The 27143-nt window shown below is 34.6% G+C and overlaps 1 protein-coding gene across 3 annotated transcripts in view; it reads left to right on the plus strand.

Moving 5' to 3' along the window:
- Positions 1–1262: 1262 nt before the first annotated feature.
- PKN2 (protein kinase N2) overlaps positions 1263–27143 on the plus strand; it is a 113548-nt gene continuing 87667 nt past the window's right edge. Inside the window, exon 1 of one of the 3 annotated variants that reach the window (XM_074335099.2) lies at positions 1263–1881. In XM_074335099.2, the coding sequence (XP_074191200.1) occupies positions 1834–1881 (48 nt within the window). In that variant the 5' untranslated portion in view covers positions 1263–1833. The remainder of the gene's footprint in view (positions 1882–27143) is intronic. The other 2 variants (XM_074335098.2, XM_019751766.3) reach the window with 2 other exon arrangements.

Here is a 27143-nt window from a genome sequence, read left to right on the forward strand (position 1 = left end):
GCTCCTAATTAATTAAGTAAATATGGCTTATTTTTTTCTACTTGCAAGAGTTAGGCTAGATATTTTTAAGTCTCTTCTAGTTCTAAAATTCCATGGTGCTAAAATGTGAATGTTTGTCAGGGAGGGCATTTACATCCTGGCTTTTCTAAGTGTTATTTCATATATTTTAATTGTCATTTTCAACCAAGGCAATGCACTAAACATATAAATAGTTGTAAAACTTTTTGTTATATACACCAGAAAAATTCTTTATCACACATCGTGAGTTGGAGTTCAGAAAATGTGTTCACAGAACTCCAGACCTTCAACAAGTGTTTGTCAAATTAATGCGTAATACTTCAGAAGACAAAAAGATAAACATAAGTGCCGCATCAGCCCAACAGATCTTACATAGAATGTAAGAGAAGTACATAACAGTATACATGCTTTTTATATATGCCAGCTAAGCCACTCTTCGAGTAGCCATCAAACCAGATATTCCCTACCACTTTCTCTTAAGTAGCTCTCAACAAAGTCATTGTATTTCAGCCTCAAATTATCTAAAAGTAGGCAGTTGCCTAGAATATCCATTCACTGCTCAGAAAAAAGAAAAGCTGTACGTTGGAGACTTGATTGGCATTCATGAATACTATAGTGTCAATTTTAAACCTACAGTTACACCACTTAGCTATACGTTCGTTACTAATAGGTTAGCTTGCATGTTGACTACACCAAGCAAAGTTGGCTTTTTTCCGTTAGTGGGGCTGATTCTGCCCCACCTCCTTCAGTTTAAATTCAGCTAAAACAATTCAAGAAGCCAGTTAATTAAATTTTAAACTCTGGAGTTCCATAGACCAAGCCATAGTAGTTCAGCGCTTGGGAAGAGGCATCTCTCAAAGGCTGGGCGTTAAAAGTTACCGGGGATCGTAAGCCGCTTACATTTCTTAAAAAGAACAGACCACACCCCAGTGGAGCCAGCTGTGCACCTTACTGGTCCGAAAGGCGCGCTGGGGGTGGGAGGAAGCAAAGGGCACGATTAGTGTCTTGGGTTGATGGGGGTCAAGGGAATAACTTATAAAAGTCTGAGTTCCGAAACTGTGGGTTGTAGAGGTTAGAAAGGGGCTGGTTTACGTTAGGCCCAAACTTCGGCAAGAAAAGTTTCACTGGGGAGAAAACGAAAACAGCGAGTGGGCTCCCGAGTTCTAGCGTTCACAGCGGGGCCGTTAAACGCAGCAGAAAAGAGGGCGTGTCTTCTTCTTCCTCTTCCCGCCTCCGAGACGCGAGCCTAGTCCTTTCCCCTCATTTTCACTCCAGCCGGGTCCAACCCGCAGGCCCCACCTTAGCCGGGTCGGAAGCCGCCCCGCCCCCCGCCCCTCTCCCTCCTCGGGTCCCCTCCGCCCCAAGTCGCCCGCCCGCCGAGGGGCGGCGACCATGGCTGTCACGTGTCCTGGCAGCCGCCAAGTGAGGCCGCTTTTGCGACGCAGTGACAGCCAAATGGTGCGACAGGAGGAGCCTCAGCAGCGGCCGCTGCGCCCCTCACCGAAAGGCTTGAGGCGGCTCCTGGCGTCGCCCAGAGGGAGCGATTGAGCGAACAGAGTCCCGCGCGGGCGGGCGGGAGGCGGCGGCTGTGGCGGGCGGGCGGCGAGGGGGAGCCCGCTACGAGTACCCTAGCTCCCCGCAGCTCTTCATGAACTGGGCGAAATAAGCCGCGCCTCCAGCAGGGGCTGCGCCTCCATGAATCCCTAGTTTTTTTCTTTCTTTCCCGGCTCCTCACTCGCCTCCCCGGGTCCCGTCCCGCCTTCTCCCTTCGCCAGTGGCGGCCGCGTCCAGGTGCGGAGTCCAGAGCGGAGCGCAATGGCGTCCAATCCCGAACGGGGGGAGATTCTGCTCACGGAGCTCCAGGTAAGGGCCGCGGCCCGGGCGGGAGGATCTGGCAGAGGAGAGAGGGAGAAAGTGGCGCGGGGTCGGGGACCGAGGGAAGCGGTGCGGCCGCCGCGCCCCTAGCCCGCTAAGTGCGGAAACTTGGGGATGTCACTCGGGAGCCGCTTCCTTCGGGAACTGGACCCTCTCCCTCCTCCAGAACCCTGGCCTGCCACTGCTTTAATTACCTACCAGAGGGACCCCAGCTCTGCTTGCAGCCCGACTCTGCTCTCTCCTTGTCCCCGGAGCGGCCAGCTCACCGCCCCCTCCCTGGGTGTCAGAGCCGCCGGCGGACGCCCCTGCTGCCCCCTCTCGGACTGGCCGGGCCCCGCCCCGCCTTCGCTCGTACTCTGCTCCTCTAACTCCTTTGAATGACTCCCAAGTTGTTTTCTCGTTCCTCCCCTTCCCCTCAGACTCCGCACAAAGAGCGCCCCCATAACTTCCAGCCCCCAGACAAGTTTTTTCTTTCTTTTTCTTTTTTTTTAAACGTGTCTCACAAATGCTGGCTTCGCTTCACCAGCCCTCTCCAGGTGACTGCATTTCTTTCCTCTAATGCGAGGGCTACCTTTCTTTTTTTTTCCTTTTTCTTTTTTACCAAGTGATATATATGGTCCCCCTTTTCAGCTACTCCGTGCTCAGATTCGGAAGCTCAGATACTGATGCTTTTCAGACTTTCATTTTCCCTCCCGTTTGAACACCAGAGAAAGCTACAGAAGTTGTTTACAAATGAGAAAGCAGTTGACTGAGGGAAAATGTTGGGCACCACATGCCTGCAGAAGATGAGAACAAATTGGGTTCCTTAATTAGTTAAGCCTATGTCGAGTAGCAATATTATTGTTAACTACTTCCAGCTAAATATTTGATGATGTAGACACGATTTTTGTTTTTAGGTCTCTATGATTTACAGGGGGTACCTGCGCTACCCTTTTGGGTTTATATTTTCATTACTTTGGAGTGTTACACAGATGTTTACATCTGGATTAAAATTTTATACTTGTATTTTGACTTAAACTTAATTTTGATTTTTTTAATATAGTCGTCTCCTACCTTCCTAAGATTGGAGATAGGAATTTAGGAAAAGAAAAAACATACTTACGTTTCTTTAGGTGCGTTAGGGAGTTAATTTTAAAAGAGACTGAAATTAGACACTGAGGTATTGATCCTTGATAATGTCAATAATTTAAGTATTGCCACTGTTTCTAAGTTTTTGCCGTTCAAATGTTCTGTTCGATAGCTCCATATAAAAGATTGCTTTATTGTGCTGTAAACTTGAAGGCATTGTTATAATACGTGATATTTCCTCCACAAAAACAGAGACTTCATCAAGGTGTACCAATGCACTGTTGCAAATTTGAAATCCTTTGGAAGTGCAAAGCTGAATTTCTTATCATTGCACATGTTGCTGTATTTTAATTACTCTTAGCCATATTAGTATTTTAATTACTTTTAGCCTTTTATAAGGAGGTCTTACAGCATACATTTGTTAATGAATGGAATTTATTGTTTTATTAATTTACATGAGCTTTTAAAATGAAGTTTGAGGCGCAATCAGAAATGTTTTCCATTGCTTAGTCTTGAAATATGAAAGACATACTTTGGTTCTGACTGAGAAAAAGCCATGAAAATAGCAGGCGCATTTTCCTTTGAATGGAGTGTCTTCAGAATTAAAAAGATTTGGCATCCTTTTTTGTATTTTATCAAAAGTTGGAATAAAAGACACTTATTTTGGCACTGGACCTGAAAATATATTTTCATGTGTATTAAAATGTAGCATTTAGGGACTTTTAACAACATCAGTTTTGACAATAGCAAGGAAGCAAGTTAGAGAAATAAGGAATTTTAAATATGACTATTTTAAAAATGGGACCCAAGGTAAGGAAACACAATCTAAAGATAGACTTTTAAATAAACTAAAATGTAACCTCTTCCAGAAAAAAAATTGTTTTTATGACGTGTTATCTTATAGCTTGTCACATATATCCAGGGGATTTTTCTTAGTGTTATTTGATCCCCAGTGCTAATAAGTTAATGCATTTGAACTTTATCATGTTTATTAAAATAAGTGAGAATATTATTTGTATCCGTACTTAAGATAAATGGTGATAAAATTTGCCTCGCCGAGCACATCCATCTATTCAAACATTTCATTATTTCATTGGGTCAAGAAACTACTATACAGTAACTAAATATTTATCAAGCTTGCTGGTAGAACCAGTTTTTTTTAAAAACTTCAAAGTTTGGATTTATTTAAATTGAAAAGTTGTTTAATATGAAGTTCTTAATGCTTCTATGCCAAACTATTTTAAATATTTAAATTGTAATTTATGTAGCAAGTTTTAAAACTTGTGTTTAGATATTAACTGTTACTTTCCCATATCTTGTCTCAAGAATACCTGCTTCACTTTGAAAGTTACGTTACCTACTTTTAATGAAATAATGATAATTTATTTAGAAACATTATATGTCCAACATTTTAGAATTATTTTTCAAATTATATCGCAGAATTTGAAATACGTAACTACTTGAGCTGGAATTGGCTTATTGACCTTTAGTTGTGGGGAGACAAAGAAAATTTTAAACCGCAGTACTTTGTCTTGTTTCTTACTGTAATATTTCTATGGAGTAATGTTTAAAGTACACGCAAATATTGATGGCTAGAGGCTTCAAAGTGTAAGGAAGAATATTTACTGTAATTAAAATTAAAATTGGCTGTTTACAAATATCAACTTAATTGGCAATCTTAAATTTTTATCTCTTATAACAAACTTTTTGTGTCCTATTCATTTTATTTATTTGTTTAGTGTGAAACTTAATGAAATACTATTATGAGGCCAAAGAAATTAAAGTTTTTCTTTTTTTTTTAGTTAAATTTATTGGGGTGACAATGGTTAATAATAGTACATACGTTTCAAGTGTATAATTCTATAATACATCATCAATGTATCACATTTTATGTTCACCATCCAGAGTCAGTTCTTCCATCACCATATGTTTGACCCCCTTTACCATCTTCTACAACCCTCTCTCCCCTTACCCTCTGGTAACCACTAAACTGTTGTCTGTGTCTATGAGTTTTTGTTTATTTGTTTGTCTTGTTCCTTTGTTGCTTTCATTTTTGTATCCCACATATCAGTGAAGTCATATGGTTCTCGACTTTTTCTTTCTGACTTACTTCACTTAGCGTGATAATCTCCAGCCGTGAAGATCCAGCCATGTTGTCACCAATGGTAGTATTTCATCTTATGGCACAGTAGTATTCCATTGTGTATATATACCACATTTTCTTTATCCAGTCATCTATCGAAGGACACTTTGGTTGTTTCCATGTCATGGCAAGTTTATTTTCAAGGAAATTGGATTAATGAAAACTATATAAAGAATCTCAAAATGAAAATATTGACTACAACAGAAATTTTATAGACTGCAGACACTAATATTGAGTAGCATACTAATAAAATTACCTTGTCGATTATTACAGATTCTTCTTCATCAAAATGCCTAATAAAGTGTCACGTTGGGAATCTGAAATGCCATTCTCAGCAGAATTTATTTAGGGAGAGGTGATTTGCGTAATTGGAAGGTTGAAGTAGTTAGCCTTAAATTATAGAAACATTTATTTCAAGAAACATTGAGTACCTACTAAAGCTGTATTGGAAGATATAAAGATGAAAGATATAGTTTTCACTTTCTAGACAAGACTACAAATACCATTTATTGACTATTTGCTGTATGTCAAACATGGTCCTTCGTCCTCTACACCTTACTTAATCTTTACAACAATCCACTAAGGTGGGTGGGTGATTATTTCCATTTTACAGATCAAGAAATTAAGTTCAAGAATGTTTAATAAATTGTTCACGGTCGTATTAAGTCAGAGTTTGAATGTTTCCCACTACACCATTCTGTAAGCTACTACAGATCTGTGGACCCATAGATGTTTTGCATTCCAATGTTACAGATGTATGAACTTTCTAAAAATCGGCCAAAAATATAATTAACCAGAGTTAACTTTTAAACATCATATTACTTGTTAGGCTCCTCTGTAACAAGGAAAAATGATTTCCACATTCTATTTGGTAGTCTATAATTTAACAGTGCTTTATTATTGTGAATAAAGTGTAATAGTCTACAAAGAATAACAGTACCAGTAACCTTTTTGCAGGTTTTCTTCATTTAACAGTTATTGTTTCTGATGAAAGTTGTCAGATATTTGCCCAAAACCTTCCAAAAGATTTTACATTTCTCTGTAGAATATCCGTAAAATAAACTTTGCTTTAAAAATTAAAGCTTATGTTGAAACCAAGCTATGTGTTTGGCACTCAGTAGATATTCAATACATTGATGAGAAGTCCCCATTTGTCATCTAGGATTAGAAATGTCTTGACTGTTTTAAGAGAAGTTGGTTATAATCATTGACATAAGAAATTACTTTGTTTTCTTTAACTTACATTTCTAATCTCTTGTCCCAAAAATATTCCCTTCACGAGTTCAAAAGGGATTTCTGTACTAGTTTTGTTAAACCTATATACAGCAGACTGTTATTTTACCCATTTGATGGGAAATTAGGAGGTGGCATCTAATTTTGCAGTGATACTGGAAAGTGAAAGGTCTCTGTATTGGGAGGATTAAAATTTTCGGGTGAGTTGGAAGAATGTAGTATGAGAAAGGCTCATAAGCGGGATGGGTAAGATAGATTTTACAGTTTTTTTGAATTATAAAAGTGATACATGGTCATTGTAGAAAATTTGGAAAATGCAGAAAAGCACAAAAGAAAATAAAAGGTGCTCATAGTTCTGTCACTCGGCTGTAACTGACAAACTTGCCACTCACAAGCTCCATGGTATTTGAGTCTTTTTCCTTCCTTTTTTATTGGGATATATTTCATAAACACATTGTGTAATTTTAAGATGTACAACATACTGATTTGATTTTTTTTTCCTCCCTTTAGCGCATTTTACTTATTAGAGTTTTAGAGAGAAATGAGGTTCGTAGAATTTTAAGCTAGAAATAGCTATAGCTTGAAAAAGAATTTGCCACTAGTTCTAGATAAGTAGGTCTAACTAGTTTTATTGACTTTTATCTCAAAATATTTTGATTTTGAGTCATTACTTTAAGATACAGTTAAGAAGAGAACTGGCGAATACAGTATGGACTTAGTAATTAATAGACAATGATACATAACGTCGACTTTTTGAATAATATATCGATAAAATGCGGCCTTTAGCTTAGATTTGATTATTATAGAAATCTCCATACATTATTAAATAAGGTATATTTTAAATAACTTGCCAAATATTTATTGATGAGGTAAACACATCTGACATGAAACTAGTGTCATATAATAATGGCTCTTAAATGGATCATGTTTTTCTGTCATCTCTAATTTGTATAATAGAGATTAATTCTAATTTCCTACATCTCCTACTACTCATATATGATCAATGTTTAAATAAAGGTAGTAGAGGCACCTTCTAGGCATTGTGTATTTACCCCAGGGCTTTGCATCTGATTCCTTGGGTTATCTTTCTGCTTTTCAAATTTGGCAATGATTAATTTTCCTGCCATTTATCACTTTATGCCTACGTGCCTACTTTTAAACAAATGGGAAAACTGGAGTAGCAGTTTGTAGAGATAAAAATAATGTGACTTCCAGAAGCATACATGATATTTGAATAGAATAGTTAATTCTGCATCATTTCCTAGTAAAATGTATTGTGTTGAACAATTGTCAAATAAATGTCTACTCTATTTCAAAAACCAAGTTTACTCTAACTAGAGTATGAAAACATAATATTTAATATGATTAACTTTTGATATACAGCAGAGTTCAAACTTGGCAGCAGTTAGGAAGTTGAAGACTAGTTTAAAACTTTAAAAAGAATTTTAAAATTTTGAATGGGAAAACATACAAATGAAAAAGTAACTTCTACTATCTTAGAAAAGCAGAATAGAGAACATTTATTTTGATACATGTCTAGTTTTTCTTAATTTTATCTAATGAAATCTTACTTGAAACTAACTCTGTTGTCACATTCAGTTTTTCACAATCTCACAAAAATTAAATTTGTGTAACATTATACACATAAATATTGTCTGTTAAAAATAAAGAACAGGAAAGCCTAGAAGGAGTGTATTGATAATAATAAATGCCTTAGATTGGAAGGTAAATGTTAGCGTCACATTATAAAGATGAATTGAAATACAAGAATTACATAATATATACCATTATTAGTATTTATCTATTTTAGAATCTTGACGTGATTGTTTTTTCTCATTGGTTAATGCTTTACCACCCTTGCTCACAAACACCTTAATTTATTGGAAAGTTGTTATGGCAGCATTTGGAATTTATTTCCGGTTATAGAAGACACATTAACTTGTCTTTTCACTTTTTTTAGGGAGTTTGTGGGAGGGACAATTTTAAATGTTTTACCTTTTTGGCAAATATTCAGAATCATTTATATCCTTGTGATCAGCAAACCTGCACTTAACTATCTATTCTAGATTTGGAATCGAAAGTGGAAAGTTACCGAATTTATGATCCGTGGATTCAGTTATCCCAATGAAAGTTGTATCGCTTAACACATACTAGACACTCAAATTTTAGTTGACTCAATTAAGGAGTGAATTTAGAAGCAAAGAAATAATGAAAATTCTATACATAAATAGTTCATCAACTGCTCATTTTTCTCATTCTGTATCTCTTCAGTGAAAAATAGTATTAGTTATTTTTAATATTTTATTCATTCATTTGAGGGGCAATATATTCCAAGTATAGAATTATATGTGAATCGGGTTTTCAGTTATGTGGATAGCTTATCAGTAAAGCGTTGATTTACTGTTGGATATAAAATAGAAAATATTCTTCTTCTCTTGCAGAATTGACTCATATTGACAAATCTGGAATCCTAAATGCAGTTTTTGTTGTTGCTATGGAACCTTTTTATGAAAAATATTAATTTTAATTTTAGTTAAATTTGTTAATCTAGTTAGAATACTTTTGGTTTTTAGTACAGAAATATTTATGAATAGCCTTATTTAATTTTTCCAAGTTAGAAGTTAAGGTTGCACCATACTAGGTTATGTAATAAACTATACCTGAAGTTATTTTTGCTTAAATCATTAATAGTGCATTTTCCCCATATAGTACCAGTTTGTGATTATTCTCTTTTTTGTTGCATCCCCTGAAGCCTTGGGTCAATAAGAGCCTTGACTTAACCTCTTGTTAACTCCCCTTACATTCCCCAATTGTGGCTCAAACCTTTTCTGTTTTCTTAAGTGGTACAACCTATTCCCCCTCCTTAGTTCTCAGCAAATCACTCACCTACTCACTGCCTCTACTGTATAGTGTTCAATAATGAGAGTTTCCTCAACTTTTCTTCTCTTTAAGATATCTTGGAATTTTACCATCTTTTTTTTCTTAATTCCAGTTTTAAGGAAAAATTCTTTGACCTTGCTAAGGCTATACTCTCTTGGACTTCTTTCTTTGGAATATCATTTCATTCTTTTGCAGAATGGGGCTTTCATTCTTCCTTGATTCTGCCTGTTCTCATCTCTCCTTTTTATATTATTATAGTTTTTCTTTAATACTGCTGTCTCGTCAAATTTCTTTCTTTTAATCATCACACTCATTTAAAGAAATTTCTTAGTTGTATTTATTTTCTACCATTTATTTCCTAACTTACTCAAATATGACTTCTATCCCAGTTATTCTGTTGAAATTATTCTCTTAAATGCATCATTGATCTGCTTATAGTCCTTAGAGACAATTTATACCGCTTCAGCTTCCTAAAACTCTCGTTTAAATTAAGCTTCATGGACCCTGCACAGTATTGGTTACTTTTCTTTTATCATACCTGTCTAGATTTGCTACTATTGCTTTTGATAACTCCTTTCCTAGTTTAAATGTTCTATCTTTTTAAGCCTATTTTTCTCTTAATTCTGCAGATTAACCTCCAGAATTAATCACCTTTGTTTTGTCTCAGGGTTGCAGGGAATAGAAACCCATTTAAATTAGCTTAAACAAAAATTAGATTTATTGGAAAGCTACAGGGACATCTCACTTAATCAAAGGTAGAATATATAACCAAGTCCTGTGAGGACTAAATAGAAAGGTAGAGGCTTTCTTTTTCTCTAGGGTTACATGTTCTCATATCCCTTCTTTTAATATGTATACTGCTTTATTTTTTCCTTTGTGTACTGGTTCTCCTTTCATGTGGTCCCCAAGTGGCACTCCTAACTTGTGAATTTACATTAATCTACAACTCTGATGCCCACAGCTAACTTATTCACTTATTCTGTGCCACAATTCTAAATTCTTGGATAAGAAAATCTGGTTGACTCCATGCAGAACATGTACCCCTGATGCAGTCAACTATGGCAATGGAGGGATCGAGTTCTCAAGACTAGTATGTACCAGTATGGCTACAGGGACTCTCCTGTGAGTTAGGGGTGGGGCTGATCTCTGAGAAGGGAATATAGGTTATGAAAGCACTTCTCTACGTAAACCCTTTTAGTAACTTGCCATTTATTATAGGATGAAATACATTAGACCTTCCATCATCCAGTCCTTATCAGTCTTTTCAGATTTTTCTTCCTATGTATCTTACACTGTGATATTAAATTATTTGCAGTTCTTGGAACTACACTGCTTCTTTGTACTTCTGTATCTTTGCATATGCTATTTCTAATTTTAAGAATACTAATACTGATCTTCTGTCTGAAAAGCTTTTGACAAATTGGATACTCCTTAAAATTCCTTCAAGAAAAATGTGTTCATTGAATATATTAATGTATTCACATCATTTAATAAAGAAAAATTTTACGTAATATACATTTTTGATAAATAAGTAAATTTAGTGTTGGTTATATAGCATTTTAATCCATTGACAAATTAGCCTATTTCCCATTTTGCATCTCCTGTTATTAAATAAGTATACCCAGTATGGCAATTACTTGTTCAATTATGTGTATGTCTCCCACTTTCAGAACAGGAAATAGGTCTTACTCATCTTTATATCTCTAGTGCCTGGCATATGGTTTATGCTTGATAAATGCTTGCATAAATAAATGACCAATTTCTATGACCAATTCTATGATTGATTTACTACTTCTGACTTCTTGGATCTCTAAAGGTTATCATTCTATCCCTGGTTGTCAGTGCTAGTAATTTGCTGGTCATTTTTGACTACTGTCTCAGCCTCTTCTGTTGATTCTTCTAATTATGTAAGTTGAATTTATTGCTTTGCCACTGTCCAAGTTTGAGCTGTCATTATCATTTGGATGATTACAATATCTTGATACTCCATCTTTACCTCGTTAGTCTTATTCTGTTTTTATTTGGACTATGTACAACTGTTAGATTCAGAAGTTGTCTCCAGCATTCAGTGATTCCTTACTGCCTGTGAGATACAGTCCTAACTCCTTAACTCAGCACTGAAAGCTGTCATTGTTGTAGCCTCCAAATACCTTTTAATTCTTAGCTCTTTTCATGCAAGCAGACTACATTGTAGTCACACCATGACTGGTAATTTTTCCTCACTATGTATTTTTTCTGTATTCTGTCAACTGGAATGCTTCTTTAAGACCCATTTCAAATTCTGCTTTTTTCCTTATTTTCTCCTAGCCATTATAATCTCAGTCAAAATCTAAGGATATTTTCTATCTCATGACTTTTATCATATATTGCATTGCACTGTAGTTGTTTTTATCCTAGTTCATTTTCACTCCTAGGTTGAATGCTTAAAATCTTTGAGGGAAAGGACTACTCGTATGGGCTATATTCTTCATCTTTTACCCTTTCAGTCCTGAGCACAGCAACTTGTACATAGTAGTTACTTATTAATGTTTGTTGAATAAGTAACAGTCTCATGTCTGAAAATCCCCAGATTTTACATTTATTACTTTAAACTTTTTTTCTGCTTTTTTGGTATTTATGAGGGAACAGAACTGCTTTACGTGGTTTTTCTTTAGGTAGGGCCACTTGACAGTTACATAATTTTAAGTTTATTACCTTCAGTCATATAATTGAATTCCCCATTGCAGGCTGAGAATTTTCTACTGGCAGAAGGAGCTGTGTCTAGATACAGCTGAAGCTAGTAATAATAATAAAAGTAAAAATTTTGTTACTACAAACAAATTATAACCAGGTCATATTAATGTTGTTTCACTTAATCCTTAAAGCAATTCTACTGAAGTAGTGCTATTATCTCTACTTTATAGGAAAGATAGCTAAAATTTAGAGAAAGTAACTTCTCCATGGTCTTATCACTGGCCTGAACCAAGATGCCAATCCAGGTCTCTCTTCCTTGGGAGCACAAATTCTTCTTAACCTGTGTACTCTAGTGCGTCTTTTCTTCTTTCGGCATTTTTCTCTGCTCCTCCATTTCTCAGACTCATCCCCACTCCAATAACCACAGCCTGTCTCCTGTCTGTTCAGGTTCTTACCTTTTACCTTTTGCAGCGTCTCTTATTTTGTATTGTTCCTTCTCCCTCAACAATGCCAGTACTTGCTTTTTCATTAGGATCATTCTTGATAACTAGCTGGTTGATCTGAAGGGCAAATTTATGCTGAAGTCTTACCTTCAAGCTCTAGCTAGGTAAGATAGGCTTGAACCCGCAATCTTATCCCCTGTGGAAATCCCACGTCTATCCATATTTTGCCGGTGGTGGTGGTGGGGGGGGGGGGACTTAAGCTCTCAGGGCAGCCTCTGCTTCCTGCATTTCTGTTTCTACACATGTTTATAGAAATATAACAACTGGTTTCAGCAAGTATATCCATATTTCACTTAGTTCTCTCCCCTCCCCCAGCATTGTATACCTAGTTTCATATCCTGTGGCTGGCTCCTCTCACATCTTCATGTCTGTTCTTCAATCCTTTTTCCTTCTTGTCCATTGAAACTCCAATTCTTCTCTCTCTAAGGAAGAGGGAGAGTTCAGTTCCCTCAAATTGCTCCTGTCGAATGGCACCACCAAATTCCTCAAGTGTTCATCAAATAAAAGGAATATATATATTTAAGCGTGTTACAACCACTGGGTTCTGGACCCATGCTGTTTATGATGATATTTTCAGAAGAAGGAAAATGTTGTAAGAGTATGTATTCTATATACCGTGTTTCCCTGAAAATAAGACCTACCCCGAAAATAAGCCCCAATTAAGATCTCAGCCAGATGGATCTCAGCCAGTACGTTATCACGATGTTCCAGAAGAAGACATGAATGTATTTCAGTAGATGTAGATTGTTGTACATGAAAAAATAAGACATCCCTTGAAAATAAGCCCTAATAGAGCAAAAATTAATATAAGACCTGGCCTTATTTTCGGGGAAACACAGTATGTTGGTATAAAGTTACCAGTATATAGCTAAAGTGGTGGACTCCTCCATTCTGAGATTTTGCCATTACTGCTTCTCTTTACTTTCTTCCTTTCTTGATGTCAAAATGTACTTGCTTTTAAGAAATGATAAGGATAATTGATAGTAATATACTAATTGGCAAAAATAAATCGGTAACCGTGTATGTGTGTGTGTTTGTGTGTGTGTGTGTTTATAGATGTGCCAAATTTCTTTTTGGAAATTTACTGATCAATAATTTCAAGGCCTAGTTGAAATTACTGGTCTAGTAGATAATTCAAGTTTCGGAATCATATAGACCTACATTTAAATCCCATATTTGGTGCATATTAGCTGTATGACTTTGTGTGGATTATTTAATTCCATGAGACAAGTTTTCTTATAAAAATGGGGATAATTTCTGGCTCAGGGGGCTCTTGTATTTTTTAAATTATGTATATAAAGTGCCTGGTATATACTGTGTTTCCCCAAAAGTAAGACCTAGCCGGACCATCAGCTCTAATACGTCTTGGAGCAAAAATTAATATAGAACCTGGTCTTATTTTAATATAAGACCGGGTATAATATAATATAATATAATATAATATAATATAATATAATATAATATGAGAATATAATATAATACTGTGTCTTACATTAATTTTTGCTCCAAAAGACGCATTAGAGCTGATGGTCCGGCTAGGTCTTATTTTGGGGGAAACACGGTAGTAGGCACTTAGTAACCCTTCCCTCTCAGGTTTACATTTGAGGATTACTTCATTTTTCTTAAAATATTTCAGTTGTACAGTTGATAGGATGGCCAAAGTCGGGCATAAGAGACCTAGAGAACTGATCAAACTTCATAGGTTAATTGTTTGTTCCTTTTCTTTTTTGCTTTCTAATGGGTATAATGAGGATAATTGTCCTAAAGGTGTATATATCTCCATGATTATCTTTATTTAAAATAACACTTGGCTGAGATTGTGTGTAAGAATAATTAAAGAAATCATAGGTTAATATGTGATGAACTTCTAGGATTAAGCTTTCATTTAAGAATCTGGTGTGTCATTTGTTATGAGAAAAAATATACAACTCAGTAACATGGTGAAGCAGTTTAAATTCAGATTCTTATTTTGTCCTTTTCCAGAGGCTTTTGGACTTTTTATAAATTTAAACTCAGATTGTATATCTGCAAAGTCCAAAATGGTCCTGCACATTTCAGCACTAGAGAAACAGATTTTGGTTATATACTTCTGAATATTAATAAATAATATCAACTATATAATTGAATATGCTTGAGCTTTGATATGTGATTATAATAAATGTCAAGGTGTTTGTTGCTTATTGGTTATCATAATTGTCTTTGCATTTTGTTGCTGTGGAAACTATCTTTGCCCTCCATCATCAGGAGAGTGTTCATTTTACTATAAATTTTTATTCTGGTGCATGTTTTCATTGTGTTAGAACCTCATAAAACTGTACAAAATTCTACACTTAGTTTTGATTTGTCCTTTTAAAGATGGTATTATAACCAATGGAAACCTTAAATTCAGATCTAAATTCTTGCTTGACCAAATCCCTAAAAAATACTTTACTAAATCTCTTATATAAAGTAAACCTTTTCTTTTGTTTAGTTTGAGATTGACAAGATGGTGGATAATTCTTTATTACAGTATAGTATAATAATTACAAGAATTGGTATTGATTATAAAGATACCTCATACAAAATAAGAGAACCATGTTAAAAAAATATTAGTAGTATACTGATAGTAATATCACTCTATGTGAAGCATTTTTGACTTATAAAGCTCTTTCACGTGTCTTATTTCATTTGATTCTTAAAATGACCCTTAGAGTTAGGGATGGGGAGGGATTATTGTTCCCAATTTACAGGTGTTCATATTTACTCAGCCAATGTCAACTTGAACCATTATCTTCTCACTTCTGTTTCTCATTTTAGTACTCTCATGATTCTAGTTTTATTAACTTTTAGGATTATATTTTTTTCCTTTAGTGTACCTGAAAATGGTTAACGTTTTCAAAGTTGTGTTAAAAATGAGTGTGAAAAATATCATTTTTTCCCCAAGAGAACTAAGAATAACTGTAAAAGAAAATATATAATTTGCTACCAAGTTGTGAGTATTCATGGTAGTATCAAAATTTTTTGTAGTATTTTTATAACATAAAACATGTAGCTATTAAAATTTAAATTAAATAAAATTTAACATTCTTCAGTTACTCTAGCCACATTTTAAGCACTCAGTAGCCACATGTGTCTAGTGGCTGCCGTATGGGACAGCGTTCATATATGGAACATTTCGATCATTCAAGACAGTTCTATTGAACAGTCCCAGATAATGAGTGCATAAGTCTATTTTTTTTTGGGGGGGGGAAGGGGAACAGGACTTTATTGGGGAACAGTGTGTACTTTCAGGACTTTTTTCCAAGTCAAGTTGTTGTCCTTTCAATCTTAGTTGTGGGGGGTGCCGTTCAGCTTCAAGTTGTTGTCCTTTCAGTCTTAGTTGTGGAGGGCGCAGCTCAGCTTCAGGTCCGGTTGCCATTGCTAGTTGTAGGGGGCACAGCCCACCATCCCTTGCGGGAGTCGAACCTGCAACCTTGTGGTTGAGAGGATGCGCTCCAACCGCCTGAACCACTGGGCCGGCCAAGGTCTATTTTAATACCTTGAATTTAGAGAAGACAGAGAAGCCCCTTATATGGGCTATCGAAATATTTTATTTACATTTGAATAAAGAAATTTATTAATTTGTTTAATAAGTAATTATGTGTATTTATGTGAGTCCAGAGGACTTTGTTCACTTTGACTGGAAGGTGTGAAAATACTTTATAAACTGGGTAAATTTTAAATAAACTGTTTTTCAAGTGAAGTAAATGATAATGTCTTAGAAGTTTAATGTATTAAAAATATGTAAATCTTTGTATGTATTTGTATATATCAAAGATTTACAGAAAAGTAGTTTGAGTTTGAAGTCATAGTTTGTACCCATCGTTCTCTTAGTTATGGGCATATGTGTTAAATTACATTGTTTTTTGGGAGTTGGAGTTTGATCTCAGGTGTAGAAAACAGCAAATGATGATTAGTCGTAATTTGTCCAGTTTTTCTCATGTTGAAATCTTCAAACAACTTATCCTAGGAATGCTACTGGGGGTGCCAAGAAAATGTATACCAGTGAACACTTTGGTCAACATTGTTCAAGCAGTAGTTCGCAGTATCAGAAGTGTCTAGACGCTGATGGCAACCACTTTGAGCACTTCTTGTAATTGCAGAAGTCAGATGTGACTTGTATCCATCATTTGTTATTTTAACTTGCTGAATAATTGCTGGAGTTTGAAAATTCATTTAAATCTATTGGTATATATTGAGTATTACAATTTTAATAGTTTTTTCATTTCTTAAAATATGTATACTTTTTTTGGCATCTATTTTTTTATTTTAATTTTTTTATTGAGATATAATTGACATACAACATTGCATTAGTCTTAGGTATACAACATAATGATTTGAAATGTGTATATATTGTAAAGTGGTTACCACAGTAAGTTCAGTTAACATCACCACAGTTACAAATTTCTTTTAATGAGAACTTTTGAGCTAACTCTCTTAGCTACTTTCAAATTTACTATATCGTATTGTTAACTAGAAATTCTGTATTCTTAATTAAGCATTTTTACTTTCTCTGAGATTAGATGAAGCCTTTTGTTTTTTTTCTGACATCTTCAAATGCCATCTTTAGGGAATGACGGGGCAGGTGGTGGGGTGTGTGTGTGTGTGTGAGAGAGAGATTCCCTTTATCATTTGGGTTGTATGTTTTTATTAATACTAATTTGTTAACCTGTCTTTTAAAATTATTTTTTAAAAGATATCACAAGACATTTTTAATGCTTGGAACAGTTTTGAACCAGCTGACTATGTTTAGAAATTATTTTAACTTGCCGAATAATTGCTGGAGCTTGAGAATTCATTTAAATCTAGTATTTTTAGGTAATAACAAAAGCTATTGATTTTTTGAGTATAGTTTTTGAAAGACTTTAAGTTAAAATAATACCTCATTTCTAAGAATAGTGGTTTATGTAGTTTTCAAAACTGAATAGGAAATTGATCTAATCTCATTTTTAAAAAATCTCATTAATTTTTCCATATCAAAATTTTGACTGTTATTGCACTAATTTAAAAATCAATTTATAGTTAGAACTAATAGTAAGGAATAAAACATTAGGCTGTTTTGATCTTGTGAAAAGAGAAAGGAGTGATATTGATAATAAGCAACTCTGGAATAGGTATCTTTTTAGGCTTAATTATTGGAGTTGAGCTAAGAAAGGATACCATCCAGTTCATACTCCAGCTCTTTGTAAAACAGAAACTTGTTTTTCTGTTACTAGCTTGGCTTACTACAGTTGCAGTTGAAGAGCTGGTGTAATATTGAGAAGTGACTGAAGCTGAGGAAAGTAGATAATTTTTAAAATCTAGTATATATATGTAGATACCATAAAAAACCTTCAGTAACCAAGTAAGGTAGATTTAAATGAAAGGAAAATTGTTCTCTCACTATAGATTTTCTATACCAATAGCAGAAATAAATAAACATTGAGGTTAGGCTTTCCAGGCGGGAATTCCCGCCGGTTCTCAGGTATTTTTTTTGCTTTCCTGTTCCCGAATCCCGAGATATAAACTGTTTTCTGTTCTCCATGATGAATCGTTTCCACAAAGTGATGGCCGATACTACCAACCACCTGCGTTGGGGAAAAAGCAGGGGGAAAAATTCAGGTGGGAATTCCTGCTCAGAAACCCTAGTGAGAAGGAAATAAATAGGAAAAATGTCTAAGAGATACATTGTGAGTAGGATGTTTATTTCCCATTGTGGGTATCACTGGATTCAAGGAGCCGATTTTCCTGATTTTCAAACCAATTTTTCTTGGGGTTTGGGAACGGGAAAGCGAAGAAAATTCATGAGAAACGGGCGGGAATTCCCGCCAGGAAACCCTAATTGAGTTTAGGAAAAAGTTACCAAACCAGAATTTCACAATTTGCTATTTGAATATTAACGTTTTGTCTTTGTCTGATGATACTTGCAGCACATATTTTTTCATATCTAGGTAATGATATAATTCATTAAATTAGTCAATAGGAATTCCTATTGTATACCCACTATTTGTAATCAGATATGAGTAAATAAATTGTGGTAGTATTGTGAAGTTAAAATAGACACATTCTCTTTGTTTCAGTAATCCCTAGAGAAATTTTGTTTAAATTAATTTCAAAAGTCGCATCGAGACTTTTATGAAAGTCACCCTAAAAGGAGATCAGTTCTTATGATACAGGCATTGCCAAGTAGATACCAATGAAAGTTCTCATTCAAAACATTTCATGTGTATAAAAAGAGCAGTTAATTTAAGGGCGTGCATTATTGAAAGGATTCTGTATCAAAATGGAGCCATCTAATTTTAAGCATACTACTTACAGCTTTAGAAAACTGATAAAAAATAATCCTTACAGTACTTAAAAAATAATTTTTAAACATCCATAGAGTATGGAGCAGAGTCACAACTAACATGCCTTCAAGGGTCTAGGCAAGTAATATAAATTAATGAAGCAGGTGAGTGAGTGCAAGAGACATAACGTACGGTGTGGGATTGGCATTGACTGAACAGGTAAGCAGGTATAAAAGCAGCTGGTGGCAACCACTTCTCAGCTGTGGTCATTTGTGTCTATGTGGGGCACTTATTGCCTTTTATTGGGAGGTACGTTCTAAATTTTAAAATGTTTGTTCAAACTCTTAGAAGACTATAAACCAAATAAAACATGTCTGTATAATAGAACCATCTCTGCTACTGCAGTAATTTGTCTTTATTAAATATTGAAGTGCCTACCAAATTCAGTACAACATTGTTCAATAATACTTTCTGGGATGATGGAAATGTTATATATCCTTTCGGTATCTATCCAATATGGTAGCCACTAGCCACATGTGAATTGTGGCTAGTGCAACTGAAGAACTGACTTTTTAGTTTAAATTTAAATATACACAGTCACATGTGGTTAGGTACTACGGAGCTAACAGTGGCATTCTAGAAACTAAATTCAGTTGCTAAGACAATCATGAACAGTTACTAGTTCAAGATTTAAGTTATATTTCAGGATTTCAGTGGAAGAGATAGCTTGAGGTCACGCACAATTTCTAAGTGAATTGTACAGGCAGTTGGTATAGGACTTCAAAGGAGGGAGTGGTCATTTTAAGATAAGCTTTAGAGAGTAGGTAAAATTTAAACTGGCTCGGGGACAGGTGAAATTTTATTAAGTGGAAAAGATGTTCTAGGAGAGTGGGATAATGGGAATCAAATGCATGCAGGCAGGAAAAATTAAAGAAAACTTTTTCATTCATAAGGCTGCCCCAAATTATGTTCTTTCTGTTTTTTCCTATTTTGACAGGCAAATTAATAATTAAGGTGGCCTTGATGTATTGCTGGTTCTAAAGTTTGTTCAACAGAAAAATAAGGCATTGTGCTGTTTTTATTCTTTGAATACATCACCAAAAACGATGTAAAGAATGTAATTTTTTAAAAATAGCTTTATATCATACTTACTCTTTTTACTTGGAATATGCATATTTTACCACTTTGAAGTCTTTTTAGTCAGTTAATGTGTTTTTCTCTCTGTGTGATGAAAGATAACTCAAGAACCTATAGGGGAAAGCAAGTGAAAGCTCTCAACTGTATAGTTTTCATGAAGTATCCTAGTTTCAGTTGAAAACTTTTTCTGTTTAATAGTTGGATCTTTTCTTTGGGGGATTTATTTAATTTGCAGCATGGTGTTTGAAATATTTTGTATTCGGTTCATTCATACACCAATTTAAAGGAATGACTTCTTTATTAGTTTAGCTGGGGAAATCTTTGGCTAATGTTGCAGTGTTAAAAAATATTTTTTTGTGTTAAAAAATATTTATGAATTAAAATACACTAAAGTCCCTGTTAAAATGCTTCCTTATGAGATAAGAACATTTCCTTGATAACCTTGTATAAAAATAGCAGTACCTGTCACCCTATCTTTCAGCATCCCCTATCTCCCCTCTGCCTCCTTGTTTTACTTATGTAGATTAAATGAAATAAAGTGTTTATTTTATGTGGCTAATACTTAATAGGCACTCAAGAAATATTCTTGCCAAACCTTCCTCATTCATGGTGAACAAACAAATTCTTATCTATTAAAATTTATAGTGAGAGATAGTTTTTAAAGTGGTGATTGTTTTTTAACTCATGTTAATAATATGGTACTTATATTCATGTATTACCATGAAGTTTAAAATATGCAAATAGTGTTATAAGCACTATTTTATCATTAGTAGTTATTTTAATTACCACTTGTTGAACATCTGTTACGTGGCAGGCATCTGCTAGACATCTCACCTTTTTTATTTTACTCATCCTCACAGCAGCCCTAAGAGGTATTGGTTTATTTTCTTTATTTACATGTGAAAAACAAAACGAAACAGAGGCATAGAGAGGTGAAATTACTTGTTCATTTTACATAGTAAGTTAGCCTGGAATTTGAAATTAGGTCTGTATAAATCCAAGCCAATGCTCTTTTCACTATATGTTTTATATTTTTATGTTTTAAATGAGTATAGGAGTTTATTGTTGAATTTTGTAGTAAACATTCCCCCGCCCCCCCCATCGCAGAATGTGATTTGATTTACTATGGAGTCCTGGGAACAAATAATGTGATAAAAAGCCAAGGCTACTAGTTTATAGATCCATAAAATATTGAGTTGGACATGAATCAGTTTAGCCTAATCTCATTTTACAGATGAGAAAAATGAGACCCAGAAAGGTTAAGTGATTTGTCTGCCATCACTAAGTAGGGCAACTGGGACTAGAACCAAGATATTCTAACTCTTAATAGAGTATGATTTTTAATGAACAACCTTGAATTTAATAAAAGGAAAATATAACCATGTGTATCATTAGGAAATAAGAGAAAAAAGCTTTTTCTTTAAAAAAAAAAACACCTTTATTGAGACATAATTGTCATACATTGAACTATACATATTTTAAATATGCAATCTGATAAGTTTTGACATACCTCCATACCTGTGAAACCGTCACTGCAGTCAACATGGTGAACATATCTTACTCCAAAAGTTTGTGTCCCTTTGTAACCTCACTCTTGCCATCATTCCTGTCCCCCCAATTCTCAGGCAACTAACTTCTGCTTTCTGTCCCTATAGATTCGTTGTATTCTCTAGAGTTTTACATGGAAAGAATTGTATGGGGTTTTTTGGGGGGTTTTTTGTTTATTTTTTTTTGCATAGCTTCTTTCACTCTACATACTGATTTTGAGATTTCACCATGCTGTTGGATTTATCAATAGTTTGTTCCTTTTTATTGTTGGGTAATAGTCTATCATCTGGCTGTAAGAGTTTGTTTATACATCTAACTTGTTCATGGATATTTGGTTGTTGCCAGGTGTTTTGGCCATTGCAGCAAATACAGCTGCAATGAATGTTTGTGTTGCAAGTTATTTTTAGTGGATTTATGCTTCCATTATTCGATAAATGCTTAGGAGAGAAATAGTTTATTTTGGTATGAAAAGTATCTCATTTTAATTGCATCTTCCTAATTATAACAAAGGGTTGGTATATTTTCATTTGTTTATTGTTCATTCTGAATTCTTTTTCTATTATCTATTCTTTATTATTTTCTATTATCTGTTTTTCTATTATTGTATTTTGCTAACTAAAATATTGAGGGAAAACAACTCTAATATTTCACATTTCTTTATCCTCAAGTGCTCTCTCTAAACGCAAAACTAATCCATGTATAATTCATATTTGAATTACTAGGATACTTGGGTCCATAATTATTGTTGTATATTTATTTTGATGCGTTTTTACTTATTTTGTGTATTTGAAGAAAAGCCAGTCTTTTGGGCAGTATTAAATATAATGTAAGAATAAAACTGATTGCCATTTGGTTATGGTCAGTAGCATGATTAACACTAATGCTAGTTGCCAACTTTGGGGGGGACTCAAATTATTCATTATTAAGTGTTTACTTGATACATGATGCCTTAGTGACATTCTGTAGATCTGCAGTGCTAGCCTCCCTGTTATCCTCTAACTATGATTTTTGTGGTTCAACCTGTCTAACCTGTACTTCTTGTGTTAATGTGAATAGAAATAAGGAAACTAGTTATGGGTATTAACTGGTTCTCTGTACGTTTTTGTTATCTAACCCCACCCATAATGAAATGTCATTTTATAAACTTTGTTTCATTTGGTAATAAAGAATAAGATAGCTGAAAATCTTATGTGACTATTTATCTTCCTTTGGGATGCTGCTTATACCAGAGGAAAAGTTGGTTCTTCATTGTGGAGTATGTGACCTGATGTATTGTAATATAATAATAAGTCGTACTTGAAAATTATAGTTCTGAATTGTGATTAATATCTAGTTTTGTTTTATTAAATATTAAACCATATTATGCTTCATCAATGGAGGATGAATTATAGTTTCCAAATAAATTTGCTATGGGTTTTATAGCAAACGTGACAGAACAATGACTAAAATTTAGGTCTTCTTATAGTCTCTTTCTTCCCCTGTCCCCTGCTCCCCTCTCCTTCCCTCCCCTTTAATATGCCACCTTAGCTTAATCATTCTAGATATTATGGGATGTGAAACGTGTTTCTATGTTGGAAGCATGTAAGAGTCTGAAATTTGTACATTCTGTCTATTAAAATAGAGAAAAATTTTAATTATGTTTTTGATTGAGATGTCTTTTTTTACTAATAGTCATTTTAGTAATATTAAATGTGAGATGTGATTCGAGAAAAAATTATATCCATATTAATGAGGTGATTAAATCATAAGCATTTAAATTATTACTTTGGATATATAATGCATTTTAATAAATTACACATTTGGAATCCTTTTACAGGGCTTATAAGGCACTTTACAACTGCAGATAGATCATTTATAATGTGATCATTTATATTGGTTAATAAGTAGATAGAATCTTCACAAGTTTCAAACCTATAAGAGTAAAACGAGGTTTGAGGAATGGTAGTCAAAATTTGAGGAGGAAGGAACTGTATTTTATGTGATATTCTTTCGTTGCCCACTACACTTCTGATATAAAACATATATGATTTGGTTGGTGTATAAAATTATTATACTTGGTATATTTATCTCTGTGTAGGCCTGGTAAGAGAAACAAACAATGTGGAGAAATTATTTTTAACCTTCTTTTTCCTGAGCTTTTATAATACTGCTAAGATGATCAAATTTTGTGATACATGATTGGCTTAAGAGTTATTTCTGTTTTATGTAAATAATATATTTGGTGATACTTTATGGGCTTAAAATTCACGTTCTTCTAACCTGATCTATAATTTTTAAACAAATTATATTAAGTAGATATATAAGTAGGTCTCTGTAGATCTGAGCCATTGGATCTATTGACTTACAAGAAGAGTGGCTTAATCATCCTTATATCATCAGTGTCTGGAAAACAACTTTACACATAGTACGAGGTGTGACAATTAAGTTCGTGAACTCATCCTAGAAAAAGTGCTACATAGCTCATTGCTGAATATAACTATGGTCACCTTCGAAGTGTTCCCCTCGGGAAGCTATGCACTAGGCACTACCCTTCAAAGCAATTTTGGAACTTTTTCTGGAATGGCCATCAGAGCTGTCGTCATATTACCCTTGGTGTCCTGAATTTCATCAAAATGTCTATCATTCAATATTTTCTTTATCTTCGGGGAAAGAAAGAATTAATTGGGGGGCCAGATCAGGTGAGTAGGGAGGGTGTTCCAATACAGTTATTTGTTTACTGTCTAAAAACTCCCTCACAGACAGTGCCATATGAGCTGGTGTATTGTCGTGATGCAAGAGCCATGAATTGTTGGCAAAAAGTTCAGGTCATTTTCGTCTAACTTTTTCACGCAGCCTTTTCAGCACTTCCAAATAGTAAACTTGGTTAACTGTTTGTCCAGTTGGTACAAATTCATAACGAATAATCCCTCTGATATCAAAAAAGGTTAGCAACATTGTTTTTATTCTTGATTTGAACTGATGGAACTTTTTTGGTCGTGGAGAATTAAATTGACTGACTTCCATTGTGCACTTTGATGCTTTGTTTCACGATCTTATTGGTACATCCATGTTTCGTCACCAATTATAACACAGCCCAAAACATGGTCTTGCCTCTCCAAAAGGTCTTGGCAAACTTCGATTCTCCTTTGCTTTTGTTCATCGGTGAGCTCCTTTGGGACCATTATTATACACACCTTTCTCATGCCAAGATTTTCAGTTAAGATTTTCCTGTTTCTCTATCGATGTTTACTTGGTCTGCTATGCTTCTCACAGTCAACAGACAATTTTGACATACAATTCGATGAACTTTTGCAGTGTTTTTGTCAGTTCTACTCGTTACTGGCCGCTCTGACCTCTCTTCATCAGTGACGTGTTCTCTCCCCTCAGAAAAACATTTAACCCATTTGTACACTGCCGTTTGCTTCATGGCATTAGCCCCATAAACTTGGACTAACATGTCCCTGATTTCACTTCCACTCTTGCCGAGTTTAATAAGCAGTTTAATGTTTGTTCATTGTTCTAGTTCAAGCTCAGCATTCTCGCAACAGCACACAGAAACACGCAACAACAATAATGAGTGAGTGCCACTCAGCAAGGCACTGCCACACATCGACACAAACACAAATGTGAGACACTGAAATACCAAGGTTATGAAACCTTACCGAGATGTTTGTACAGTGCTGCCAGTGTAAGCGCACAGTGGCAAGTTCACGAACTTAATTGTTAGACCTCGTAGATATTTAATAAATTGTTGCTGAATAAAACAATTTTTTAAAGCAAACTTGTATGGTAAGTTAGAACAGAAGGTATATCAGAGTCCCTGTATGCCAAAAACTGAATTATTTATATCTGGCCTGACTATTATTGTAGGCTACTACTACCCCTTCCCATAGATATTTTTGTAGTACCTCATGGAATATGACTTTTGTAGAAGGAATGTGCTTGCAATTATGATTATTATATACTAATATAAAAATTTGTCAAGAGAACCAAGCACACCATATGCTGAATAAGAATATAATGTGAATGATTCCTTCAGGTGGGTAATAACCAGGGTTTGTTATAAATTATTTAAAACATTATATTAGCATAATATACCACAAAAAATAAAGGTTGTAAGTCAGAATCCATTAAGATACCAACTTGTGCAAATTTCACTTGACTCTTAATACATTTGTGCCATTTTACTTGTTTTATTCTGATATGTTAATATTTGTGGACACAATTTGAGAAAAAATACGAGGAAAAATAAGTGATCCATTACTAAAATGTAATTAAGTAGAGCTAGAAAAGTTTAATTTTTAGGAATTATAAAAGAAGCTTGTATATTACGTTGAGCGTAATACATACTTAATGTTTCTTATAGTGAAATATACCAAGTAGCATGGCATTTCAACTTAAAAATTCTTAACATATTTTCAAGGAAATATACTCAGAGTAGAACAATTTTAAGAGGTTGAGAGGCCATTACCTTCATCTGTAGTGTGTGTGAAATTCTACACAGAGGCCTGTCCTACATTAGATGACCATCCGTGAATTCTACAGTGTTCCTTAACTATTTCCACTGTAGTGAAATCAAGTGTCTTTGCTGCTAGATAGCTCTCTCCTTTTCTTTATTTTTTGTATCATTCCTTTCTCAATTTATTATATAATAGGCATACCAAATGGTACATAGAGTAATAAAGCCAAACACCACCATATTCACCTAGCTAAAGAAATAAACATTACCAATATAATTGATTGAAGCCTTCTTGATATCTCTCTGACATTTCTTCCCATCCTTATCCCTCCAACCCCAACTACTATACAAAATCTGGTAGTATTTATCATTTCCACACCAGGAATTATTTCTTGATGAAATTTCTAGCTCTGAATGGAACCCTCATGGTAATTATATTTTTCCTTGTGTCATCAGGAGACATGAAAACCAATATGAAGGACAGTAGAAAGGTTGTACTTATTTTTATTCACAGCATTTCTATCAAATCGCCAGTAGTATAATATTTTATCACTCACTCGTCTTTAACTTGTTTCAGCCAAGTCACATGGTTCTCTTATTGTTTGTAAATAGCTATTGTTTTAACTTGACTAATTAGTTTTACTTCCTTGGGGACTTTTTTGTATTGTCTATATAGTTTCATTTTTGCCTTCCCCACCTCCCAGCTCTGAGTAACTTGGCAACTTGCTTTCTATTTCTTCAACTTAACCAGTAAAATAAAACATTTAATAAGGGTCCCAAGCCTGATTCCCTCCTGCCCCCCTTGTTTTTCCCTGTCTGTCCTGTCCCTTCATTTATCTATCTGTAATAATCTTAGGTTGGTTGCCTTTTACTGTATGCTTTCACACAACAACAAAAGCATCCCTCAGCTTTTCCTTTGTGTTCTTTTAATATCTCTTTAAGCACCCAAATTCTTATCATTCATTATGCTTGAAATAGATGCACTACTATGTTGTCTATTCTGTTTATGGTTAGTGTTAAAAAATATTTAATACTTTAGCACATTGGAGGGTTTCGTGATAATCAGATCTCTAAATTAAGCATGACACAAAAGAATTTTAGCCCCATCTTTTCATTTTGATATCCTACTATCCTTTGCCTACTTTTTGACTGTATTTAGTAATAATGATAATGTTGGCTGTCCTGATAACTGAATAAGTGATAAATGCCAGGTACCGTGACAAATATTTTTATATTTTACTAATTTAATCATTTTATAATCTTTTGAGACAAAACCTTTGTTCATAATTGTTCTGATGTACTTTCAGGTTTCGTTATTTTTTTAGCGTATTTTGGCTATTATA

This window comes from Rhinolophus sinicus, chromosome 14 (assembly GCF_057876585.1).
Source record: "Rhinolophus sinicus isolate RSI-liver-muscle chromosome 14, RSI-T2T, whole genome shotgun sequence".
NCBI lineage: Eukaryota > Metazoa > Chordata > Mammalia > Chiroptera > Rhinolophidae > Rhinolophus > Rhinolophus sinicus.